The sequence below is a fragment of the Buteo buteo genome, chromosome 13 (assembly GCF_964188355.1).
Source record: "Buteo buteo chromosome 13, bButBut1.hap1.1, whole genome shotgun sequence".
Taxonomy (NCBI): domain Eukaryota; kingdom Metazoa; phylum Chordata; class Aves; order Accipitriformes; family Accipitridae; genus Buteo; species Buteo buteo.
In genome coordinates this window covers 35,974,988-35,999,148 of record NC_134183.1, presented here as the reverse complement: position 1 = coordinate 35,999,148, position 24,161 = coordinate 35,974,988, and the positions used below count along the sequence as shown (strand labels likewise).

The following is a 24,161-nucleotide window of genomic DNA, read 5'->3' as shown; positions in this document are numbered from 1 at the left end:
TTTTTCAGAACAAGTAGAAGTGAAATCTTGCAACGATCTTGTTTCATAAGTGACAAGCAAAAGGAATCGTAATCCAAAAGTCTGCTGCATTAAAGCAATGGCAGTTTTTTGGTTGATTTCAGCAGTCTTCTGAACAGTTTCTTTGTTGTCTGCATATTACTTGCCAGGGAAATTTCTTGGCCAAATTTTATTATAAGCTATATACAGCAAAATCTTTGTGTCCTACCAATTACAAAAGTCAGTGAGGTAGGAGCAGGTGTGATATACAGGGTGCCTAAGCAGTCCTTGTAGTCCCGCGTAATGCAGGGCCATATTCTATACAGGCTGTGTTCCTGGAGCTTTCTGCAGTAAATCTGTTTGTGATTCTTGCAGAATTAAAACCCTATTCCCTGGAGTATTGTTGGAGATAAGATTGTCTCTGAGAGAGTAGTAGTGTGTTTCGATCACTTGCTCCTGTGGGTAATAATATTTTTTTCCATGTAAAGATGAAGAAATGAAAATAAAGCCAAAGTCACTTACAGGGGTCAAATGGAAAGTCTGTGGTAAAGCAAAAAAATATAATCCATATATTTTTGATTGTCATTCCCCTCTCTAATCAGTGGTGCATACCAAAGCATGTGCAAGTGCACATAGGGGGAATGAATATAGAAAGGCTTTTTGCAGAGGTATGCTGTCTCTGGTTACCGTCAGTAATCTGAAGAGATCAACTGTAGTCATTCACACAGAGTTTTGGAATTTTGTTTACTTTAAAATATACAGCAAATTTTCTAGAGTAAAACAGTTTCAACAGTAAAATATCAAATTGAACTATCTTTTGCATCTGTCATATTATCAGTATTGTTAAGGTTTGTGAACAATGATACAGTTATGTAAAAACAGCTCTGGCATGAGCTGCTCAGCTAAGATAAATTTCAGTACAGTCTTGTTAACTTCACTGGTAACTCATGATTCACACCAGCCATTGGTCTAGGCTGCTGTGTTTTATCCTGAGATGTTAAAAGAACCCAGTAGTTAAATAAGCACTTAATATTTGTGAAGTGCTAGTTGCCAAGTGAAGCAAACTATGAAAGTGCCATTACTTCTGGTTTAGGTTAATTTCCAGTTTATTGGTTACTGATGATGTTGAACATCAGTTCAAATCTACCGAAAGGTAGTTAAGTCCAGTAGGTACAACGGTTTTATCTTTTACCTAAAATAATCTTCATTTTTATTGACACTCCTGTGACTGTGCCACTGCAGTGCTTTGCAGTATAGCACTTCTAGTGAAAGTGTTGGTACCAGAATTTCTGTACTTGTTTTACAGTTGCCAGAAACGTGTGCCCTGGAGGGAAACTTAAAAAGACTCCAGGATTTTTTGACCATGAAAACTAATGTTAAGACATGTCCTTTTTATGTACTGTAAATTGCTTTAAAATAAACATACGTATTCTGAAAGGAAGAAAAAATATTTTGTTCTCTCATCTCCCTATGGGTGTGTTGCATATAGATGTTCCTGGCAGTCCATAAAGATGGTTCACTTCTTGTAACCTAACCATCATGTGTTCCTACTGAAAGCAGGTGGTATTTTTAGAGAGCCTAACGCTTTTAACTTATATTTTTTAAGCCACTTCATATTTTGCTTTTAAAAATCAGACCTCTAGAAATGCAAGTTTTAAGCCAGTCTTAAAGTTGGTAATGTGCAATTCATCATAATATACAAATCATTCAATTTTCTCACCACCCTTGGGTGTTTCGAATGACATTTTTTGACAACCAAGTAGACTCATATTTATTCATATTTATGTTAAACATTAATGTTTGAGCTCTGATCTTTATGCCTGAGCTACAGGACCATCTTTGTTAGTAAAAGCTTTGGAAATACCCAGAGAGTGAATTTTAATATATAAGTTCTGTTCTATTCTAGATTTTTTTCCCTCTGTAAATCAGGCAATTTAGTGTTGTTTTTTTGATTCTCTGCTCCTCCAGGTAAAAATAATCTCCCACACCCTTCTCTTCCTTTCATGTGAAAGATCCTAAAAATAGCTTATGCCAAAAGTATATTGGAAAATATGGTGCATAGTTCTTGAGTTTTTTGCAAGAACTTCTGTTCAGCAATTAGACATGCGTGAGCTTACTTTTCACAATTGTGAGTTGTACAATCAGGTCTCAAAAGAACCACAGTCATTTCAAGATGTATGGGAAATTATGTGCTGGTATTAATTGCTGGCCACAAAAATGTTGTATATGGAGAAGGGTGTTCACCTTGATATTCTAGAAATGTGATCACACTTAAGACCTGATACTTTAGGCAGACAAATGTAACTTTGAAGGCTTTTCAGGTATGTACCAAGATTAGATATCAGAAATGTTGATCAGCAAGTTGTATTTAACAGCTATTTAGTCATCAAAGCAAATTGAAGAAAACTACTCTTCTATTTTCTCCTTCAATTTGTAGTCCCACTATAGCAATATTTTGCTATTTCCTGGAATCCAGGAAAAGAAATTTTCCGAAAGCTGACACCGATTAGTGTATTTTTATGAAACAAGCGGAAAAAGTAAGGAAAACATTTCTGGAATAGTAAGTCGCATTCTGGACAATACTTTCCACAACTAAGATGTGCAGTTACATCTGTGCTTGCAGAGATTTGCACTTTCATGAAAGACCTCCAATGTTACTGTTGCTCGAAAGAAGAACAAGGGTGTTGTTGCTTTGTTGTGCTTTACCATCTCATGACATAGCAGTATAGACATGAAAAGCTTAAGTACATGTTGCCTTTCTTCACATGGTTTTGTGTATGAGTAGCTTAGCTTCTTGAAATAACAGAGCTGGTCCCGTGAATAGAGTTGTTCAGTGTTTGTGAAACTGATAGCAACACTTGAAGTAAAAAGCTTTGCTAAAGAATATTTCATTGATTTTTTTTGGTATTGATTTTTAAAGAGAACATTTTTATCACACAACTTGTGTAATACTGTAATAAAATAGTTGTTTATAATACTTCTATTTATAAGTCTCCCTTTCTTAGGATGGAGTGTTTTATATTTTATGTAGATCGAAAGGATGCAGAGGGCTGGGAAACAGTTCAGCGGGGAAGGCCTGTTCGATCTCGATCCACAGCTTTGGCAACAAAAACTCCTGTAGCTGCAGAATCACTAAAGTCCAAAGGTGACAGTGACAAAGAAAATGTCATTTCACCGCCATCAGAGAATAAGCACGGGAGTTCGCTCACTGACAGTGGTGCATCCAAAAGCACGGAGCTTGTACCAAAAGATCCTTTACATCAGTCTGAAGGTCCTCTTACTGAAAAGACTCAGGTCAGTACAATTTTGAACCATTTTCTAACCTTAAATCTTGCAACTTTTTCTTTAGAGCATTTTCTAAAGGTAGTGTGGTCTAGAGGTTTTATTCACTAACCAGATTGGAAAAGGATTTAAAAATAATGGCTATTTCAGTTACATTTATGGAAACACGTTAAGATGTTGGCACAAATAGGCAAGTTAAAAATCATGAGATGAACCATATATTTTACAATGCTGTGGACAGGTTTTGCATGTTTTCCAAAAACTCAGCATTAGGCACATCTCATACATAGAAGATTTCTGGTAGAAAGATCCAACTTTTGCAAGGTTACGAGCAACTGAAATAGACGTGGAGTTATTTGCATCACTCATTGTAAGGTTGCCAGGTATTTTGCTAAAATCCTTTTGACTCTAGTGACTTTAAAAATCAGTATGTTACATTTTGTTAATTTTGCAAATGCCTCTTGTTAGTTCACAGCACATGCCTCGGAAAACGATGGGGGCACTGGCACACCAATGCAAGAAGATTCCTTAAAAACAGTTTCTGAGTTGCCTCCGGTTCTTAAAAATACTGACTGTACTTCAGAAACTCTGCAGATTAATGAAGCTTCCTCCCTGATCACTGATACTATAGACAGGCATCAAACAGAAAAAGCTAAGACTGAAACTGAAATGGATCCCTCAGATATTTCAAATGTGAGTGCTGCCAGATTGGTAAGAAATCTTATAAGAATTCTGAGTAAATAATAGATATAAGCCTTAATTTTCTCATTCTGTGTTGTGTTGCACGGTGTTTATTGTTAGCCTGCTGTAGAAATTGTAGCAAAGTCTGTAAGGTACTTACTGTAGGAAAAATAATTTCTTGCACAGATACTTTTCATGATAGGATTTAATTCCAGTAAAGTTCCTGAACTTAAACTAGAAAGATAGAAGTGCATTATTTGGAATAGAGAGATCTGTGCTCTCATTACTTTTTTTACATATATGTTTGCCATAATTTTTCATTTCCTTCCACTATCAATCATTTTAGGTCAGACTCTTTTTAAATTCTTACTCCAGTTTTGCTAATTATTCAAACTGGAAACACATGGCATATCCAAATTCTGTTAGAAACAAATGTAGACCTCTGCCTTTTAAGACTAGCTGAACTGCTCTCTTGGGTCTTCCTATACAACTAGCAATTTGGATGAATGCCATTCTTAAGCAATAAATGTTAAGTCAGTATCCTCTTTTTATGTGGCTTCCTGAAAAGAATGTCATTTCTTGTCTGTAGAATTCTGCAGGTTTCAAGGTGTGTCTGCTTTACTGGGATTCTCTGGGTGGAGAATTGCAGTAGTGCTACGTAAAATCCAGGTTATTCTTTCAGGTTATGTTTGTTTCGTTTTCTTCAGATACTAGATTAAAATTCTGATTTGCAGAAGTTTTCCTGTAAATAGCTTTCCCTTTAACATCTTTTACAAAGATTTCCAAGTCAAGGATTTGTTTGTTTTTAGAGCTGATTTCTAGCATCTCATCCACTAACGTTGATTCAGATTCTCAGCTATTTACAGTTCAGGATGCTGACAGTTTGGTGGGATTTGTGTCTCTTGTGAGCATCTTACTACTGATTAGTTTGCTTTGAACACAGATTTGTGCATTGTGGCACATTGTTTGGCAGCCGGAGTGGAAATGAACCAGGCAGTACTGGACATTAGAGAAGGAAAAGACAAATCAGTCAGCATGTTCAGGCTTACATTCTTGCCTAACTATTTTGTCATTCATGTTGAAAAACAAGTATAGCCTGAGATTCCATTGTATTAACTGTGGTAAATTTTACAGATACAGTTCATCTGCAGATCCATTTTAATCTTTAAATAATACTTTGGCACATGATTCCTTTTCTGCAGATAACAGCAGGGCATGCCATTAACGTTTCAGAATATGCATTGCATAGTCCCTAAGACTAGGTATTTAGAAGAATAATTAGAGAACTGTCTTTGTTGCTGTTTATGACAGTATTCGTGTAATACGTTTTGGAATGAATGTGAATGGTAATTAATTTCCTAAGCATTTCATGTAGCTATTAAATGAGTAATAGTTGCTAATAGTTTTAGTGGGGTTTGTATTTCAGCTACCTTCGCAAAATATAGCAGTAAAGGAATTACAAGTAATTAGAAGTTGAACAAAATATTGTATAATTCATATTAACTATATGGAAACGCTTTTTTGTGCCTGCTACTGATTTTGGTTTTTTTTCTGGTTTCATGTTTCCTACAGTCTATGGCAGAAGTCCTTGCTAAGAAAGAAGAGTTAGCAGATCGTCTGGAAAAGGCAAATGAAGAAGCCATTGCAAGTGCTATTGCAGAAGAAGAGCAATTAACAAGAGAGATTGAAGCAGAGGAAAACAATGACATTAATATTGAGACTGACAATGATAGCGATTTCTCTGTGAGTGTTAAATTTAAAGTACCCAACTTAAAGCCGTCTTTGATGTCAGCAGAGTATGAATATAGAATTTGTTAGTGTTAACGTAATCTGGTTTACATGCAAATAAAGTAAATAATGTCATGTAATAATAATACCATACTGTCTAAGGTATATTTAGCTAAACTCAGCAGCACAGTGCTGCTGACTGGCACAAAGTCCTCTGATGTTGCAGTCATTATCCTGCTGCCTATTTCTGTGTGCAAAACTGGGAGAGCTGGGACTTGTTATTTTCATTGCTACCACACAGGAGCTACTCTAGGTTGAAGCAGAAGTCTCCATTTCTACTGTCAGAAACAGCAGGGACAGCATCTGTCTTTGAGATGGCTAGTTCAGTTTGGAAACATTGCTGAATATCGCTGAGTTGGCACTGTTTAATACGTGTGTACACCTGCGAATTGAGGTTTATGTTTTTACATCTGGATCATATTAAATTTCAGGCTAGTATGGGTAACGGAAGCATATCTTTCTGCGGTATGTCTATGGACTGGAATGATGTTCTGGCAGATTATGAAGGTAAACATTCATATATTACTGTGCTTATGTTGAAATGACAGTAAAAGTTAGAAAAATGCCCGTTTTACTCATGGCTAGTTAAGGTTTCAGGAGATCCCCCTAACATCTAATTATTATTCCAAGTTATATTATTTTTTATGTTACTTCCTTAGGAAAGATGGACTTGTGTGTTCAAACTATCTCTGTGTGTCTTTGTTCTTCAGCTCTCTTCTCCCGTCTCTATTAGAATTTTAAAATTAGTTACGCAGTTTATCTTAACATTTGGATAAAAGCGTAATAAAATCATTGAGCACTGAAAATGCACAGGGATTAGACATGCTTCAGTCTGTGTTTGCACCTTACCTAAGTTCAAGAGAACCCATTTGAGAGAGAACTTGCAAGAGGGACTAAACCTCATTAATTGCACTTCTCCCAGAAAAGTGTGTTTAAATTATCTAAGACTTTGTTTTCTTTATGTACAGCTCGTGAATCATGGCGCCAGAGTAATTCTTGGGGAGACAGAGTGGAAGAAGAGCCTGCGCGTCCACCTGGACATGGAATACACATGCATGAGAAACTGTCGTCACCATCGCGCAAAAGGTTTTAGAGTTGTTACCTGTCTTGATTAGCCAGTTAAAACAAGCAACCAAACTCATGGCTGCATGGTTCATAAATCTACTTTCTTTAAGTCCATGGGTGGAAAGTGTTATAGAAATCAGTATATTATTTTCATAATGAACTAGGCTTATGCTACATAGTCCATTAAATAAAGATTTGAAGACTAGAAGAACAGTATTTACATTTAGGGGAAATTAATTGCTCTCCGGTGGTCTGTTTGTTTTCTCTTACTGAAAATGACATAGAAATGTTTGCAATGCTGTCAGTTAATGTTGTCTCACTTGCTTTTGCTCTGCTTTGTTTTTTATTAAAAGAACAATAGCAGAATCCAAAAAGAAACATGAAGAGAAACAAATGAAAGCTCAACAGCTGAGAGAAAAGTTACGTGAAGAAAAGACTCTGAAGCTTCAAAAATTAATGGAGAGGGTAAGCTTTCTGTAATAGAAAGGAGCCAGTCTGCTGCCTTTCAGTAAAGATTTTTTTTTTTCCCCACGTAGTCTAGAAATGTTAGAGATTAAAACTAGCGGTGAAATGAGATTTTCCTCGGAGTCTGAGTTCACATAGTTTTCACAGATGACTCGTACATCACAGATATTACAGAAAGCATTATTTCAAATCATGATCTTCCATGAGAGTGTTGCTGACATACTATACTGACTCAGATTCAGGGAACGCACGATAAAAGTAGAAATGTGTTGCATGTATCTGACATAAATGGTAAAACTCACCAAACTGAAGCAGCTAGCAAATCAGTATACTTTGGGTTAAACTTAATGTAGGCTTTGTGTAGAGCATCAAAATGTTTTATTACTCTAAATAAAGCTTCAGATATTGGGAAATTTTGTGGAAAAATTCAGGCCCTATTTTCAGTTACTGTACTAGTAATGAATTTACTCATTATATATAGGAGAAAGATGTACGGAAATGGAAAGAAGAATTATTAGATCAAAGACGAAGAATGATGGAGGAAAAATTACTCCATGCAGAATTTAAACGTGAAGTGCAGCTACAAGCAATTGTGAAAAAAGCACAAGAGGAAGAAGCTAAGGTAAGTTATTTTGTTTTAAAGGACAACCATTTAATAGTTATGCTTGTATATGTTTTATACCTTGGAGTGCTAATGAGTAGGTTGTGAAGGGTGGTGCAAGTTAGATATGAACACACATAAACTGTGAAGCTGATAAATGCTGATCTCTCTCTAAAACGGAAAATTTTTCTCTAATATGAATTTAAAATTAATTAGCTGTTATTAGACATCATGGTGGGTTGGACTGGAAAAAAAGATGGGTTGAAATAGAGAGCTGATAGTCGTCTTGCTGCGTTTGTTCCTCACAGAGAGTATGGCAGCATTTTCAGTGATAACTAGTCCTCCTGGAAGGAGTAGAAGATCTTATTATCAATTCTCTGCTTTCCAGCACGTAAAATGGGAAGTGGGGAGAGCTCATTGCTCTTCTCCTTTGTTAAACATCCATTCTAGATCCAGCATTCTGTGTCCTTAAACAGTTCTTTTGCTGTGTTTTGTACCACTAATGTTGTTAAACAGTTGGAAATAAATAGAAACCTACAGTTAGCACATGGCAATTATTGTAAAATAAGTATTTTGTTTCGTTCTCTTCTGACTTCAATATGTAATTTCATAAGACGAGCACTAGATGAATGCTTTTTGGTTTACCTTACTCGTATTACTTTGATAAACACTGTCATGGTTTAACCCCAGACAGCAACTAAGTAGCACACAGCCACTTACTCACTCCCCGCCCACCCTGGCCTGGTGGGATGGGGGAGAGAACAGAAGTGTAAAAGTGAGAAAACTTGTGGGTTGGGGTAAAAGCAATTTAATAATTGAAAAAAACCCCACATAATCATAACAACAATAATAAAATTGTAAGGAAAAGGAAAATAACAAAAGGAGAGAAACGATACCCGAGAAAGACAAGTGATGCAAATGAAAAACAAGTGCTCACCACGAACCGACTGATGCCTAGCCAGTCCCTGAGCAGCGGTAGTCCCCCCCCGCAACCTCCTCCCCAGCTTTATATGCCAAGCATGATGTCATATGGTATGGAATATCCCTTTTGGTCCATTGGGGTCAGCTGTCCTGGCTGCGTCCCCTCCCAACTTCTTGTGACCCCCAGCCTACTCACTGGTGGGATGGGATGAAAAGCAGAAGAGGCCTTGACTCTGTAAGCACTGCTTACCAGCAACGAAAATATCCCTGAATTATCAATGCTGTTTCCAGCACAATTCTAAAACATATCCCCGTACTAGCTACTATGAAGAAAATCAGCTCTATCCAAGCCAAAACCAGCACAACATAAATGAAGTATTTTATTTTAAAGATGTTTTTTCCCAAGTGAAGATACATGCATCTCCTTGAAACTAAAATGTTACATTATATAATGACCATGTATCCCAGCTGTGACTGATGCAGCTGTTCATCCATATTATTTAAGATAACCATGACTGTATTGGGTTTGTGTGGCAAGGTTTTGGTAGCAGGGGGGTTACAGGGGTGGCTTCTGTGAGAAGCTGCTAGAAGCTTCCACTATGTCCAACAGAGCCAATACCAGCCAGCTCTAAGATGGACCCGTTGCCAGCCAAGGCTGAGCCAGTCAACAACAGTGGTAGCGCCTCTGTGATAACATATTTAAGAAGGGAAAAAAAGTTGCAGCGGGCACATAAATGGCAGCCAGAGAGAGGAGCAAGAACATGTAAGAGAAACAACCCTGCAAACACCAAGGTCAGTAAAGAAGGAGTGGGAGGAGATGCTCCAGGTACCAGAGCAGAGATTCCCCTGCGGCCTGTGGTGAAGATCATGGTGAGGCAGGCTGTCCCCCTGCAGCCCTTGGAGGTCCACGGTGGAGCAGATATCCACCTGCAGCCTGGAGTGGTCCACACCGGAGCAGGTGGGTGCCCGAAGGAAGCTGTGACCCCATGGGAAGCCCACACTGGAGCAGTGTACAAGTGTGCTCCTGAAGGACTGCATGCCATGGAAGGGACCCGCACGGGAGCAGTTTGTGAAGAACTGCAGCCTGTGGGAGGGACCCATGTTGGAGAAGTTTGTGGAGGACTGTCTCCCGTGGGAGGGACCCCACGGTGGAGCAGAGGAAGAGTGTGAGGAGTCCTGCCCTTGAAGAGGATGAAGCGGCAGAGACAATGTGTGATGAACTGACTGTGACCCCCATTCCCTGTCCCCCTGCGCTGCTGGAGGGGGTTAGGTAGAAAATGCGGGAGTGAACCTGTGCCTGCAAAGAAGGGAGGTGTGGAGGGAAGGTGTTTTGAGATTTGGGTTTATTTCTCATTACCCTACTCTTGTTGCTTGGCAATAAATTGAGTTAATTTTCCCCAAGTTGAGTCTGTTTTGCCCGTGATGGTAATTGGTGAGTGATCTCTCCCTGTCCTTATCTTGACCCATGAGCCCTTTGTTATATTTTCTCTCCCCTGTCCAGGTGAGTGTGGGGAGTGATAGAATGGCTTTGGTGGGCACGTGGCATCCAGCCAGGGTCAACCCACCACAATGACAAAACTGATCAGGCTTTTTTTACTTAGTCACTGTTTCTGTCTCTTGGATTAGAATGATTTCTAGATTACCTAATTCAGTCCAACATACCTTCATTATTATTTCATTGCACTGGTGTGACTTCTCTAATCATATTAACTAAATCACACTTGCCATAATTCCCCAGCTAAGCAGGTGTTTCAAATATTGTGTGTGTTTAAATGTGTAAGATCTGCTGCCTCTTGAGGTTCTTGTGTTCTGGAAATAAGGGTTAATTGGGCCAGAAGGCTTTAGAGAAATAGCTGATGAGTAGTATAGCTGAAGGCCATGGTAACTCTTGCTGCCCAGCTGGTCATCTAAATTCCCAGTGCTTAGTTGTTTACTGAACTGTGAAATCCATTCTGTAGATGGATTCTAGTCAGTACACAAAGCAACAAATATTATCGTACCACCCTTTACATGATCTGTTGTTGTCTGTTCATATATGTTCTTTTTACTCATTTCTTTTGTGGATTCAGACAGAGCATGAAATTTGAGTACAGCAGAAGAATTTCTGTTTCAGTCATATGTCTGAGTGTGGTTTATAGCTGATAAATTTTTATGATTTACCTCAATAGCTTTGGTTCTAAAATTTTTATTTTATTAAATCGAAGTTAAATTAGAGTTTGATTTTTCCTGTCCATATAAGTTGCTAAAGCATTTGCATTTAAAAGCCTAAAGTTGACAAGAATTTTGTTCAGCAACCTTGTAGCAAGGACAAAATATTGATTACCTTCATGAACCTAAGTAGTAGAAAAGCATTTTCTTTGATATTTTTAGTATACGCAATAAAGTACTTTTAAGTTAGCCTTTTCATATTATTTTCTTTTTTTTATTCTTGTATGTTGCACTGAGCTGTGGCTGAAGAAAAATTTATGTATGTTTGTGAAATAGGCTATACTGATAAGAAATATTAAGACAATGAGCTTGTTCAGTTTTTTCTGATTCATAGTATATATGTTTTCCTTTTTTTTATTCAGTAAGTACCCATATATTTAAAGTTAGATCAAAAGACCTGTTGGATTGTACTAGCACTTATGTATTTTACTGATTTATCCAGCTGGGCCTTAGCACTCCACATTTTTGTGAATGAGAGAATAGACTAATGAAGTCTCATCACTGAGAAGACTGGGAAGATTTTCCTGGTATTTACCCAAAGTTTCTTGTTTTTCTGATAAAATTCAATTTCTCTTTTTTATATTCCATGGGCTAGCCAGTTTAAAAAAAACCCCAACAAACAAACCCCCCAAATAAATAAATAAATAAAAACCAACAAAAACCCAAAGCCTTATTCTCATCTTGGTAGTTTTCCAACTCATTCTGGTGAAGTGTCCCACCAGTTGAATTATCAAATGGATAATTAACAAATGGGTGGAATCCCTGAAGAATGAAACTTATTTCAGATTTTCAGATCTTTTCTTACACTTTCTGATTATTTACAGGTAAATGAAATTGCATTTATAAACACCTTAGAAGCTCAGAACAAACGTCATGATGTATTGAATAAACTAAAAGAATATGAACAACGCTTAAATGAATTACAAGAAGAGCGTCAACGAAGACAAGAGGAAAAACAAGCACGTGATGAAGCAGTTCAGGTATAATATCTGTAGTTGCAGGGGGACAATGAAATATGTATTTGTTTTTTAATTTTGGCTATGCAGTCTTTGTAGCTTTATATCTTACTTCCTTTGTTCAACTTCAGAAAAGTATCTTTTAATATGTTTCTCCTTTGTGATGTTTCAGCAGTAAGAAGGAGAAAGGTGAATCTTAAAAGCCTCTATAGCACAGGTCTTACAGATGTTGGGTAGATGATTCATGCCTGTCTTAAGCTTTTTTAAAAAAAACATTTGTTACTCTGTTGTAAGAAAATGTTTATGTTTTCTTAACACTTAAAACTTTGAGTAAGGAAACAGAAAAATACTCCTTATCATATGCCCACTGTCATAATTACAATACTTTTTACAGGATCAGTGAAAACCACAATGTAAATGTGTTTGTGTTCCTGGAATCCTGGTGTGGAGTGGTGTGTTGGTGTTTTTTGTTGTTTTGTTTGTTTGTTTAATACAGCATTCCAATACAGAGTTTTCCCAGCCTCATGCATCCACCTTTTTGGCACTGTTCTCTATGTTAGAATCTAAAACATAAGTTTCCTTCTTATGTAAGCTCTTCCTCCCTCTCTGTATGTACCTCAGATCACCTCAACTGTAGATCACCCGTGAATCCAGCTTCTGCCAGAGCTTAGTACTTAGGATTAGCAGCTGATTCTATCTCCTTGTTGAATAGTGGGGCATGTTACTGACTTCAGTGACTCAGAAGCCATTTTTGGGACAGAAGGTACTCCAAAAGTGCTAGATAAAACTCTTTTTGAGAGAATGTATTATTAAAAGTTTCTGGATTTCCTAGGATTGATTGCATTATCAGTGAAAAGTAGCCTTCCAGATTGTTTATGAAGAACCTGATCTCAGTGATCCTGCTTTTGTAGTTACTCATACTCCCTTATTCTAGAATGCAGCTTTCCTGGAATCTCTTTCTGAGATTTGGGGCATTTTTAACTCTTTCTTGTCTCTGCCATTATTTTAATCCTTTCCTGTGTTGTGTAGGCGTTAGGCTGTTCTTAGGCTGGTAGTTGAACTAGAACAAACACTGCAGACAAGTTTTCAGTAATAAATCCCACTTATGACCACACTGTTCTCTCCGTATCCTTTCTGCCAGACCAAGTATCAAGCTGATGCTTCCTGTTACACTTTCTCCTTGCACAAGTTGCTTAACAGTTGAGTAAAGCCTTATATTTTGAGGTATGCTGTAGCTTCCCCTGCTGTCTTGTATAAAACAATGTGTATTCCCCTCATGGGGGAGCTTTTCCTGCACTGTTGTGGAGCTGGACCCACTCCCAGTATAATAACTTTTTTAGTAGTGTCGTGGTTTAACCCCAGCCAGCAACTAAGCACCACGCAGACGCTCACTCACTCACCCCCATCCAGTGGGATGGGGAGAAAATCGGGAAGAAGTAGTAAAACTTGTGGGTTGAGATAAGAACGGTTTAATAGAACAGAAAAGAAGAAACTAATAATGATAATGATAACACTAATAAAATGACAACAGCAATAATAAAAGGATTGGAATGTACAAATGATGCGCAGGGCAATTGCTCACCACCCGCCGACCGACACCCAGCTAGTCCCCGAGCGGTGATTCCCCGCCCCCCCTTCCCAGTTCCTATACTAGATGGGACATCCCATGGTATGGAATACACCATTGGCCAGTTTGGGTCAGGTGCCCTGGCTGTGTCCTGTGCCAACTTCTTGTGCCCCTCCAGCTTTCTCGCTGGCTGGGCATGAGAAGCTGAAAAAATCCTTGACTTTAGTCTAAACACTACTGAGCAACAACTGAAAACATCAGTGTTACCAACATTCTTCTCATACTGAACTCAAAACATAGCACTGTACCAGCTGCTAGGAAGACAGTTAACTCTATCCCAGCTGAAACCAGGACAAGTAGTTAGTATAACTACAAACAAATAATTCCACTTCAGTGAACTGAAATGAATCGTGAGAGTTCTGGCCTATAAGTATGAATATAATTTTATGCAAAAACTCCTCAAACACTGGAAGAATACATTTCTAAACATAGCTACTTTATGTTTACTGTAACAGTGATGGGCTTCTGCTATACATGGAATTGCATCATTTAAAAATCACAAGGATTCTAAAAATGGTATAAGATTTCAGTAACTGTGCAAACTGGGCTGTTTCTCTTTATCTACCTGAACAATGTCTTTGTCAACCTCAGGTATTTCTCAGATCCATTCAGTAAAATCTATTGCTTCTTCCTGACACCACATTCTGCAGAATCACCTTTAAAACCTTCCTTCCATCAAGCTTATTTTAACTTTTTAATTACAGGATCTACTGAAGATTTTATTTTTTGTAGCTTTTAATTGCTTTTCCATTTAGTAGCACTGGTACCTAATTAAAAGTGTACAAGCTATACTGGTATATTTTCAAATGGAAACTCAGAGGTCTTTGTAAGGAATGTCCAGCAGAACTAGTATTTGGTTTTGTGACGCACTGGGTGTATTCTCTAAAGCAGTTTGCATTCTTGTTGATTTAATAATACAGTTGTATTAAAGTATTCTATATCTTGTCTTATTTCTTTTATTAAGAAGGAAATTAATGTATTAGTGCAATGCTGTTGCTGAAACTTTATGCAGGGAAAAAATATGGTTTCTGTGAAAGCCACAGTTTTGATTATCCATTACCAAGCTATATTGCCTGTGGAGATGAAGACAGTGCAGTTAACATCATATTCATTAATATAAAATGCTGTGCATGAAATAAAAAAAATTCACTTATATTTGTAGGTCTTCATTTCTTGAATAAAGTATAAGGTTAATGTTTTTCTGCTTTTAATATGTCTAAATTTTTGTAAAACTGATATTTAAGAGCAAAGGGCCCTCATCTAACCATGTAAAAATGTTCACCATTCCAGCAAGTTTTGGCACGTGCTAATGAAATCTCATACTATCTCCTGAAAGGAAGATAATTTATTTGCTAGTATAGTGATGTGTGTTCACAGTGCTGGAGTTCGTGCAAGGAGTATATTTTTAAAGTGTATTTAAATGTCTATTTTTCATTTATTCTGTCATATAAAACAGACTAATTTTTTAGTAAGATAAGGATTTGAAGAACACATTAAAAATCCAGTTCTCCCCACACTTTCAGCTAAACCAAATAATCACATTTCCTCTTCGTAAAACTCACCAACTTAATGTCTATTCATAAATGTCTTATTTAAATGTGAGGTTTCAAACGTGCTTTATTTTTGTTTGTTGCTGATAGTAGTACAGCCATTCTGTCAGAAAGGTTTACAATACCATGTATAGTTTCTTAATTAGTCAAAAAAACTAAAAAATGAGTAGAGAGAGAAATCACATATGCAGTGATAGCACAGCAATTGTCAAAATCTGTTTTGTTTTATAACATCATTCAAATAGTTTCAGAATCATAATTTAAACATTAATATTCCATGGGAGCATATGTTATTTCAACATTACCTGTATCCTGTAGGATCTTTAAAATGTTTTCAAATACTGTCATTAATGAACTAGTTTTATAAGCTTTTATAGTGGATAGACTTTTTCAGGATGACCAAAGCATATGGCCAATTAATGTGTGTCGTGGTTTAACCCCAGCCAGCAACTAAGCACCACACAGCTGCTTGTTCAGTCCCCCCACCCCCCAGCAGGATGGGGGGGAAGAGAATTGGAAGGGTAAAAGTGAGAAAACCCATGGGTTGAGATAAGTACACTTTAATAGTTGAAATATAATAATCATAATCGTAGTAATGAAAAGGAAAATAACAACAACAAAAAAAAAGAGCGAGAGAAGTAAAACCCAACAAAGACAAATGATACAAAGGAAAAACAATTGCTCACCACCAACCGACTGATCCAGCCAGTCCCCGAGCAGTGGCCCCCAGCCAACTTTCCCCAGCTTTGTATGCTGAGCATGATGTCATATGGTCTGGAATATCCCTTTGGCCAGCTGGGGTCAGCTGTCCCAGCTGTGTCCCCTCCCAATTTCTTGTGCCCTGCCCCCCCCCCCCCCCCCCATACTCACTGGTGGTGTGGTGTGAGAATAGGCCTTGACTCTGTAAGCACTGCTCAGTAGTAACAAAAACATCCCTGAATTATCAACACTGTTTCCAGCACAATTCCAAAACATAGCCCCATACTAGCTACTATGAAGAAATTCAGCTCTATCCCAGCCCAAACCAGCACAGTGTGCAGTTTAGTTCATCCAACTGTGCTTTCAGTGTATGTTCAAGCTCATATTTGCCTGTTATTCCTTTATCTAGTAAAAACACAGTTCTTACTCTGTCATGAAAGTAAGATAAAATTCTATAAGCAGGTGTTAAAATACGGTTTCTGTTAATTCCTTTTTTGTTTTTCCCTAAAATAAAAGTTAAAATTTACTTTTCTATGACTAGGAGCGCAAGAGAGCCCTAGAAGCAGAACGGCAAGCCCGAGTTGAGGAGCTGCTGATGAAGAGGAAAGAACAAGAAGCACGGATTGAACAGCAGAGGCAAGAGAAAGAAAAAGCACGAGAAGATGCAGCACGGGAGAGGGCCAGGTAACTTTGCAATAATTTCGTTGGGTGCCTGCCCTTCACTGTTACTGGTTCCAGCAAACTGTAGCTTCTCTATAACAACAGTATGTTCTTAGCTCTTCAGGCTTAGTATTTTAAAAAGTATCATCAATAAATATTCTTGATAAATGGTTTGAAAGAAGAAATCAGGTGAGTAATCGTAAATTCTGTAATAAATTTTTGTATTCCGTAGATACATGCACAATATAACATGCAAGACTGTATTTTATTATATTCATCTTAGCTTTATTGCTAACAAGACCTTTTAATAATTTGCCTTTTTCATATTTTAGCTTAGTTTCAAAGGAAGCAAGATTAATGTCCCTGTGTTCCCCATTTCCTCCACTCTCCAGTAACTTGGACTTACTGGCATCAGTTTGAGTTCACCTTTTTGTAGACACTAGAGATTACATTTGTGAAGCACAAAGCCGGGAAATCAGGCTTCATTAATTCTACTGCCTACGAACTGCTTGGTTTATGTTTTTGCCCATAATCAAAAGTTCATAAAAGGGTTTTCATACGGGCTCTTCTCTCTCTTTCTTTTGAGCCAGACGTGAGGTGCAGGGAGAATGAACGTTGGGTGGCATTGCAGTGTGTGAGAGGGGTTTACTTTCAAGTCTGATTCAGGAAAACTGCTTTCTGCTTATTGTTTAATTTGCCAAATTCTATTTGTATTCACATCCTAATATTCCCTCTTTCCCTACAGTTCTAATTCCACAAGCATTTCATAAAACCTAAATAGAAGTTACATTTTTCCTATGACAAGAAGTGTTCACCGATGGTTCTTTAAACATTTTTATTGTCACAGCTTGTTTTCTTCAGAGTTGTCATGAGGAGTTTTTTTCTCTCCAAGTAAAATATTCAGAAATGTATTGATCACCTTCCTTCATCTTCCAAAGTCATGGGTAATTCTACCTTGACATCATAAAAAGATTCAACTTTCAATTAGATGTTTAATGAATGAATTGTGAATAGGATCTATGGCCTTGCCCAGGACTTCATGGACTTTTCCTCAATATATTGATCCAGAATCACAATGAGATAGAGTGAGTTGGAAGGGATCCTTCAGTATCTTATTCTCATTCATAGACACTTGAGGAAGATTAGGACTAACGGGGAGAATTTTGGTTGTGACATTTTGGGTAGATAGACACTGTACGTGTAAGGCTTCTACATCTTTCTGAAATCTGAGGAAACCCTCACAGTAAGCAAATGTGTGATAATTGTCCCATTGACATCTTTGCCTTCTGAGGTCTTGTACGGTTGGAACTTGTCTAAAGGCTCAAGGTGTGTAACTCTTTGCTCTGTTTAATCAATTTTAAATCTGCCACTTTCCTTTGTTGCACCCCATTTATTTCATTATGATGTGAAGAACAACAGTTTTCGTTTGTCTTCTGTTAGTACTGTGTTACAACAAATTTCCTCTGTATTTGCTACTATAGCACTCAGTTTTCAAATGCTTTGTACTTGATATTGCAGTACTGTGCTTGCATTTGTTTGCCAGATGCTGATTATGAGAGAGATTTTTTTCCCTTTTTTTTTTTTTAATAATTTTGGGAAAGAGTAAGAAAGAATGTATGTGTGGTGTGCTACAGTCTGGTGATTCTGTTATGTCAGAATGGCCTCAGAGTCATTGCATCTCCTTAATAACAGTTCTGAGGTTTCTCTAACATAGTAGAGTTAGAGGAGGATTCAAAGTGTCCTGGTTTAGAAGCTAAGGGAGAGATGAGCTTGACAGGAAGCTGGCTGTACTGTCCCTTCCATCTTGGACTTCGGCATGTTTTGGTGGAACCTCAGGGTATCATTTGGTGTTTTGTTTTGTTGGTTTTTTTTCCTGCTGCTAGGATTTGCCTCTTATCGTGAAGATTTAATACTTGCTGGAATGAGTAATTTTTTTAATATCTGCTTAAAGTTTCTTCAGTATAAGCTTTACCATGTGCATCTGGTGGTGATTAAAGCATCTTTATGAAAGGAATAGTGTACTTAAAACTGACTTTAAAAGCCCCTCTGCCCTTATGGTACATTAACTTGATTCCACTAAGGTTTTAGATGTAATTTCAGAGTATTTTATATTCCAGAGAGTTGAAATCCATAATATGGAAAATTTTGTTCTTGTCAATAGAAATCGTAAAACTGTATAATGTAACCTAATCATGTAAAAAGCATGCTTTTCAGAAGGGCTTGTACAGAAATAATGTTGATGCACTATAAATTGAAACTTTGGAATTTTGTTTCAAATATTATTAATCCAAAGTATGCAATGATATTAATTTGTCATAGTTTGTAGCATTAAACAAATGCTTAAAAGCACATACTGAAAGAAAGTGCTAAAATAAGCTTTGGGTTTGGGTTATGTGTTAGCTGTGATTTGTTTCAGCTCATGGTGTGAGTCAGGAGCTCTTTAAAACAAAGACTGTAGTTCAGTCTTTCTTTATATACCTCAAGGGAGATAGCACATAAACTACCTAATGCTTCTCATCCATCATCTCTTCCTCACCCCCCTTCCACGCCCATGGTGATTGGAAGAGTTCACTTATACTTTCTGAAAGAACAATTGTGTGTAGTGTTTATCGTTAGACTTGCTTCCTCCCCCATGTTCTTTCCTATCTGCTTTTATATTTTCTGTGGCTTTTTGTTTTAAAACGTTACTTTGTCTGAGCCTGCTACTTTTACTGAAATGACCTTGTTTTTTCTACGAGTTTTCTGTTTAAAAAAAACCAAACAAATGGAAATCCACACAAAACAAAAACCACTGCAGTTTGAATAATATTTTTTATGTTAGCCTTTCTAGTTTTGTCATTCAAACTACTTTAATTTTAGAATGCCTTTTTAAAAGATGGCTAATGGTTTTGAATGACTTCTTCATTGCTCAGTTTTACTGAAAGCTTTCGTTACTTCTTTTGGCCTTTCACAGCTGCCAGACTTCTAGAAGTGTTTCTCTCCCATCCCAATTCTTTTTGTACTAACAGCATGAGTAGGTGACTTTCTTCTTTTTTAGGCTTTAATAGCTCCCTTGGCTTACTGGTCATTAGTGAGTTGTTCTTGATGAAACTGTTACCCACAGGTTTCTGCTTAACGGTTACTGTAACAGATCAAGTTACACTTCTTGTTCTTTCCTCAGACAGAAAAAAAAAAAAAAATCTTAATACCATGATGCTTAGGGGATTCAGAGGCTCTTGCTGACATCCATATGCATGACAGCTGTGCTTTGGCACTTTGCTGGGGAGGAGAAGGAACGTTCCTAAAAGTGAAGAGGACAACTGAAGTTTGAGGCATGATTCAGTTTTTGGAAGAGGCATGTAGGGAAGACAGGTTCAGTGAGCAAAATAAGTCCTGACTGCAGTTATCTACAGAAGGTGACAGTAAGATAAATACCTAATCTTTTGCTAACCATTGGTATCTTGAACATTTAGAATTGCAGTATTCTAGAGCATCAATTTATCACTCATAACTGTATCATTTGATGTTGGTCAGAGTTTTATCTATAGGTTTATATATTCAAACTTCCACTAATCATCATTTTTATAAAAGGCACTACCCTTGTTGCTGTATGGTTTTTCTTCGATCTGCCATTGTACTTCTCCCCTTTGGTTCACTGACCATAGCCATTGGCTGAAGAATGCTCATGGTGGCAGGGTATCACATTCATCACTATTTTATAGCATCATGTTGACTATCGTTGCTCTGGTTTGGACTGAGGTTTAATCCAGGCTCTGCTACAAAGGTTCAAGTGTCTGCCTTTATTAAATTATTGAAATTAAAGCATCTGTATTCTCTGTTAACTAAGTTGCTTTTTGTTGTCTGTCTTTTCTACTGAGCCATCTTCAGCTTTGTTTTTTGGGGTGCTTGTTCTCCATTTCAAACATAAATTAGTCAATATTATGCATGCTTTACATTATAACAAGCTTTCCCTATGTTTATTATGTTTTGGTTAGAGATCGAGAAGAGAGGTTGGCAGCTCTTACTGCAGCTCAACAAGAAGCCATGGAAGAGCTACAGAAGAAAATTCAACTGAAGGTATAAAGTATTTTGTAACTAAAGTAACACATCAAAAGTATAGAATTTCTGCAAAATTATTTTCTGTATGTATGTTTTATTTGGTGAAGATGTTACAGTGCACTGTGCAGTGTCCTGAATTACATAACTTTACAAGAGATTTTTATTTAGACTTTTGCATTAAGAGAAGGACCTTGCTGTATAACATACACTATGTAGTTTGGAAAGATCAGGACTGAGCTCTGTGGAATTCATTAATTTCAAAGCTTTGAACATGAGAACAAGTAAAGCTGTACTTCCCAAGAGAAGTCAAACTAATTTTGAATTCAGTTGTGAAGAAAATCAATATATAAAAACTCACACTGTTTAGTAAAGACATTTCACCAAATAGTCACACAATTTGCTATCTAAAGGTATTGAAATTGATGCCATCAAGTGTGGCATGCTACTTCCTTTTGTTTCATGGACTCCAGTTATTTCATAAAATAGGCATAAGGATTGAGTCCCTTGTAGTTCACCTGTTCAGCTGAATTGACCGTCCAGTAGAGAACCAAGGTATCAGAAGTTTTGAAGAGATACCCACTATTTTTCAAGACATTTAAAGACTTCTAAAATGATAAATTACAATTTTAAGGTTCTGAGGTAGAGCTATGTATTAAAGTTTCAATTAATGATAAATTATGCAAATTTTTATTCTAGGATGGTTTACGTATATGTACAAATAATTTTTCATTTCATTATAATTCTTTGCTCTGATCCCAGTCTGAAGCACCATAGCTACATTTACTTGTACTGTAAAATGCAGTTTTGTTATTAACTACACGTTCATACCCCAGCCTCTGATATTAAGTAATAGTTGAGAGTTTGTTCCATTCTCATGAGGGTTAGGTATGAAAACCCTCTGAAAGAATCCAGTGAACTGTGCCTGCTACTGCAGATAAATAACAAGTAATTTATTTTACTTTAATTTGTACTTTATGATTTCATATCTGTTAGTGAAGAACAAAACCAGAACTGAGATGTTAAATGTAACAAGATTTACAGAAGGATTTGCAACAGATTATTAATTGATAATCACCTATAAGCCAAAAATAGTGCTGATTTTTTTTTCATCATAGTATAATTTTATAGTGTCTATGATGTGTGGTGACTTTTAATGCCTTTCAGAAATAAAAAATTGTTTCAATTTAACAGAATTTCATCCTAACTGTACAATATTTGGTATTTTCCAATATTTCTTTGCTGTCACTTTGATTATTTTCCATTCAGCACGATGAAAGTATTAGAAGGCACATGGAACAAATTGAACAAAGAAAAGAGAAAGCAGCTGAATTAAGTAGTGGAAGACATGCCAATACTGATTATGCACCAAAACTTACACCATACGAACGAAAAAAACAGTGCTCATTATGCAATGTAATGGTAAGTTGGATAGAGGGAATACTGTCAGAATTGCAAGGCCAACCTAAGCCTCGAAGCTACAAATTATGCTTCATTCACAGGGGAGAGTACTGCACATCTACTGTGCCCCTGCTCTACTCTTGTAAAGTATCCAAAGTATTTTGGATTCTTCTGTCTATAAATCAGGTGGTTGAGAGAAGATTTGATAGAACTGTACAGTTGTAGGTAGAATAGAGAGTGAATAGAGAGTGTGGACAGTACTCAGTTATTAGCTGTCTCTTCTAAGAAAAGCAAGAATTCATGAGGCAGCATCAAATGAAGGTATTTAAAAGCTAGATTTAAAGCAAAGTAAAGAATGTGGTTCTTAATATAGCAGGTAGCTGATCTGTGAATACTTAGTTATCAAATTCTGTAGATATTTGAATTTAATGTGAGTTCATGGAATGATTGGACAAATTGCATTGGATTGAAATTCACTGAAGGTTACTAGGTACAGAGAAACCACATCAAGCTCGAAGTTCTTGAACTGAGTTTGGTTGGAGGCTTAGAAGTGTTGAAGGGGAGAATCAGCGTTCGCTTTGTCTCTTCTTTTACTTTTCCTTAGGTATCTTATTTTTGGTCACTGTTGGAAGCCAAGTGCTTTGCTAGGCAGACCTCAGATCTCAACAGGGTATCTCTTCTTGTGTCTGCCATTCCATATGTCTGAGGAATGGTGGAGAAGAGGTAGCCATACAGTCACTGAGTAGGAAGCAGGGAGACCTGTTCTTGCTGATAACTGGTTTTACTGATTTGCAAAGACTGTGCATTATTGAATAAAGCCTTATATCCTGCTAAGCATTATTTCTCTTTGATTGCTGAATTAAACAAGATTGCACGGGATCACTTCGAGCAGTGCTGGAACAGAAACTCAGGTTCCGCAGACTGCAGTCTTGTATATTCACTGATCACGAATTTCAGAATGAAAGTCCAATATATGAAGTTAAATGAAAATGAGATGACAAGCCAAGATTTTTTTTTTTAAATCTCTTGCTGTACTGCTGGCTAGCAAATCATTGTGTAATTTACTCTTAAGTCCTGCATGAAAGATGTTAATGTAAATTAGGTTGAGGAATAAAGTACTGTGCTTAAAATTCTGAACATACTCCTGACAAATCGGCATATATTATATTTAAAATACTGTTATTTATAGATTATGGAATTATTGAGGAAAAAAATTACTGTTAAGATGTTACAAGTCATTGTCATTACAGATTTCGTCAGAAGTATACCTTTTTAGCCACATTAAAGGGAAGAAACACCAACAAGCTGTGAGAGAAAACAGTAGTATACAAGGACGAGAGCTTTCAGATGAAGAAGTGGTAAGTTTTGTGATATTTTTTCCTATATTACTTCCAGTTTTAACTGCCATCCAGCTGAGTAGCCTAAGAAAGTCTTGAAAATACTTGTAAAGGAATTGAACAAGAATATTTGTGTTAGCATGGGAATAATAGTGCCTTTTTGAACATAGACTACCAATGAAGGGGAACAAAAGAAACAGTGGGTTCACCTAGTTCAGGCAATTGCCATTTGAAATAGATTGTGTATAAAATATGGCTAATTGCTTTTCTATTAATCCAAAGGTGTTTTTCATTTCACTGTATTCATCTTTTCATCATAAAAATCTGATGTGTTGCAGGTGTCTGCATTTTGCCTTACCTTTTTTTTGTTCCTTTCTGTTGCTTAAAATATCTTACTCCTCTTTTAGGTTATGAGATGTGCTATCCTATGCATCAAGGTCAATAATACTGAAAACTGTAGTGCTACATTACTTTAAAATGTAAGATTGGAAACGCTTTACAAGTATTAGCATTGCTAGAAAGAACAATAATTCGTTTTTCGGTAGCTTCTTTAGAAGAATTGGCATTTACGGTGTTTTTTTAGGAAGCATTGAGGACATTTCATACTAAATCAAGAAATTATGCTGTTTTGAAGAAAAGACTTCTGAATCATTGTCTCATTTAATTTCTTATTGCTGGTGCCTGAATTGAACTACAGTATTAAGTCAAGGCCTCTTCTATGAGACAAATTATAACAGTCAGACTTTGAGTTCTGTCTTATCCAAAAAATCTGTGAATGCCCATGTATTATACCTGTCAGATGTTACAAAGAAATACTGTACAAGCCAATTCTCCAGAGTTGATTCAGATTTAACTTCATTGTGTTCGGAAATCTGTTCCCAGCCAAGC

General features: G+C 36.9%; 1 protein-coding gene across 8 annotated transcripts in view; it reads left to right on the top strand.

Moving 5' to 3' along the window:
• Positions 1-24,161, top strand: part of SCAPER (S-phase cyclin A associated protein in the ER) — a 171,727-nt gene that overhangs the window by 40,561 nt on the left and 107,005 nt on the right. For all 8 annotated transcript variants that reach the window (XM_075045590.1, XM_075045592.1, XM_075045595.1 and 5 more), the window contains 12 exons: positions 3,029-3,291; positions 3,748-3,972; positions 5,533-5,703; positions 6,180-6,255; positions 6,717-6,834; positions 7,167-7,278; positions 7,760-7,900; positions 11,833-11,988; positions 16,382-16,524; positions 20,475-20,556; positions 21,805-21,957; positions 23,187-23,294. In XM_075045590.1, the coding sequence (XP_074901691.1) occupies positions 3,029-3,291; positions 3,748-3,972; positions 5,533-5,703; positions 6,180-6,255; positions 6,717-6,834; positions 7,167-7,278; positions 7,760-7,900; positions 11,833-11,988; positions 16,382-16,524; positions 20,475-20,556; positions 21,805-21,957; positions 23,187-23,294 (1,748 nt within the window). The remainder of the gene's footprint in view (positions 1-3,028; positions 3,292-3,747; positions 3,973-5,532; positions 5,704-6,179; positions 6,256-6,716; positions 6,835-7,166; positions 7,279-7,759; positions 7,901-11,832; positions 11,989-16,381; positions 16,525-20,474; positions 20,557-21,804; positions 21,958-23,186; positions 23,295-24,161) is intronic.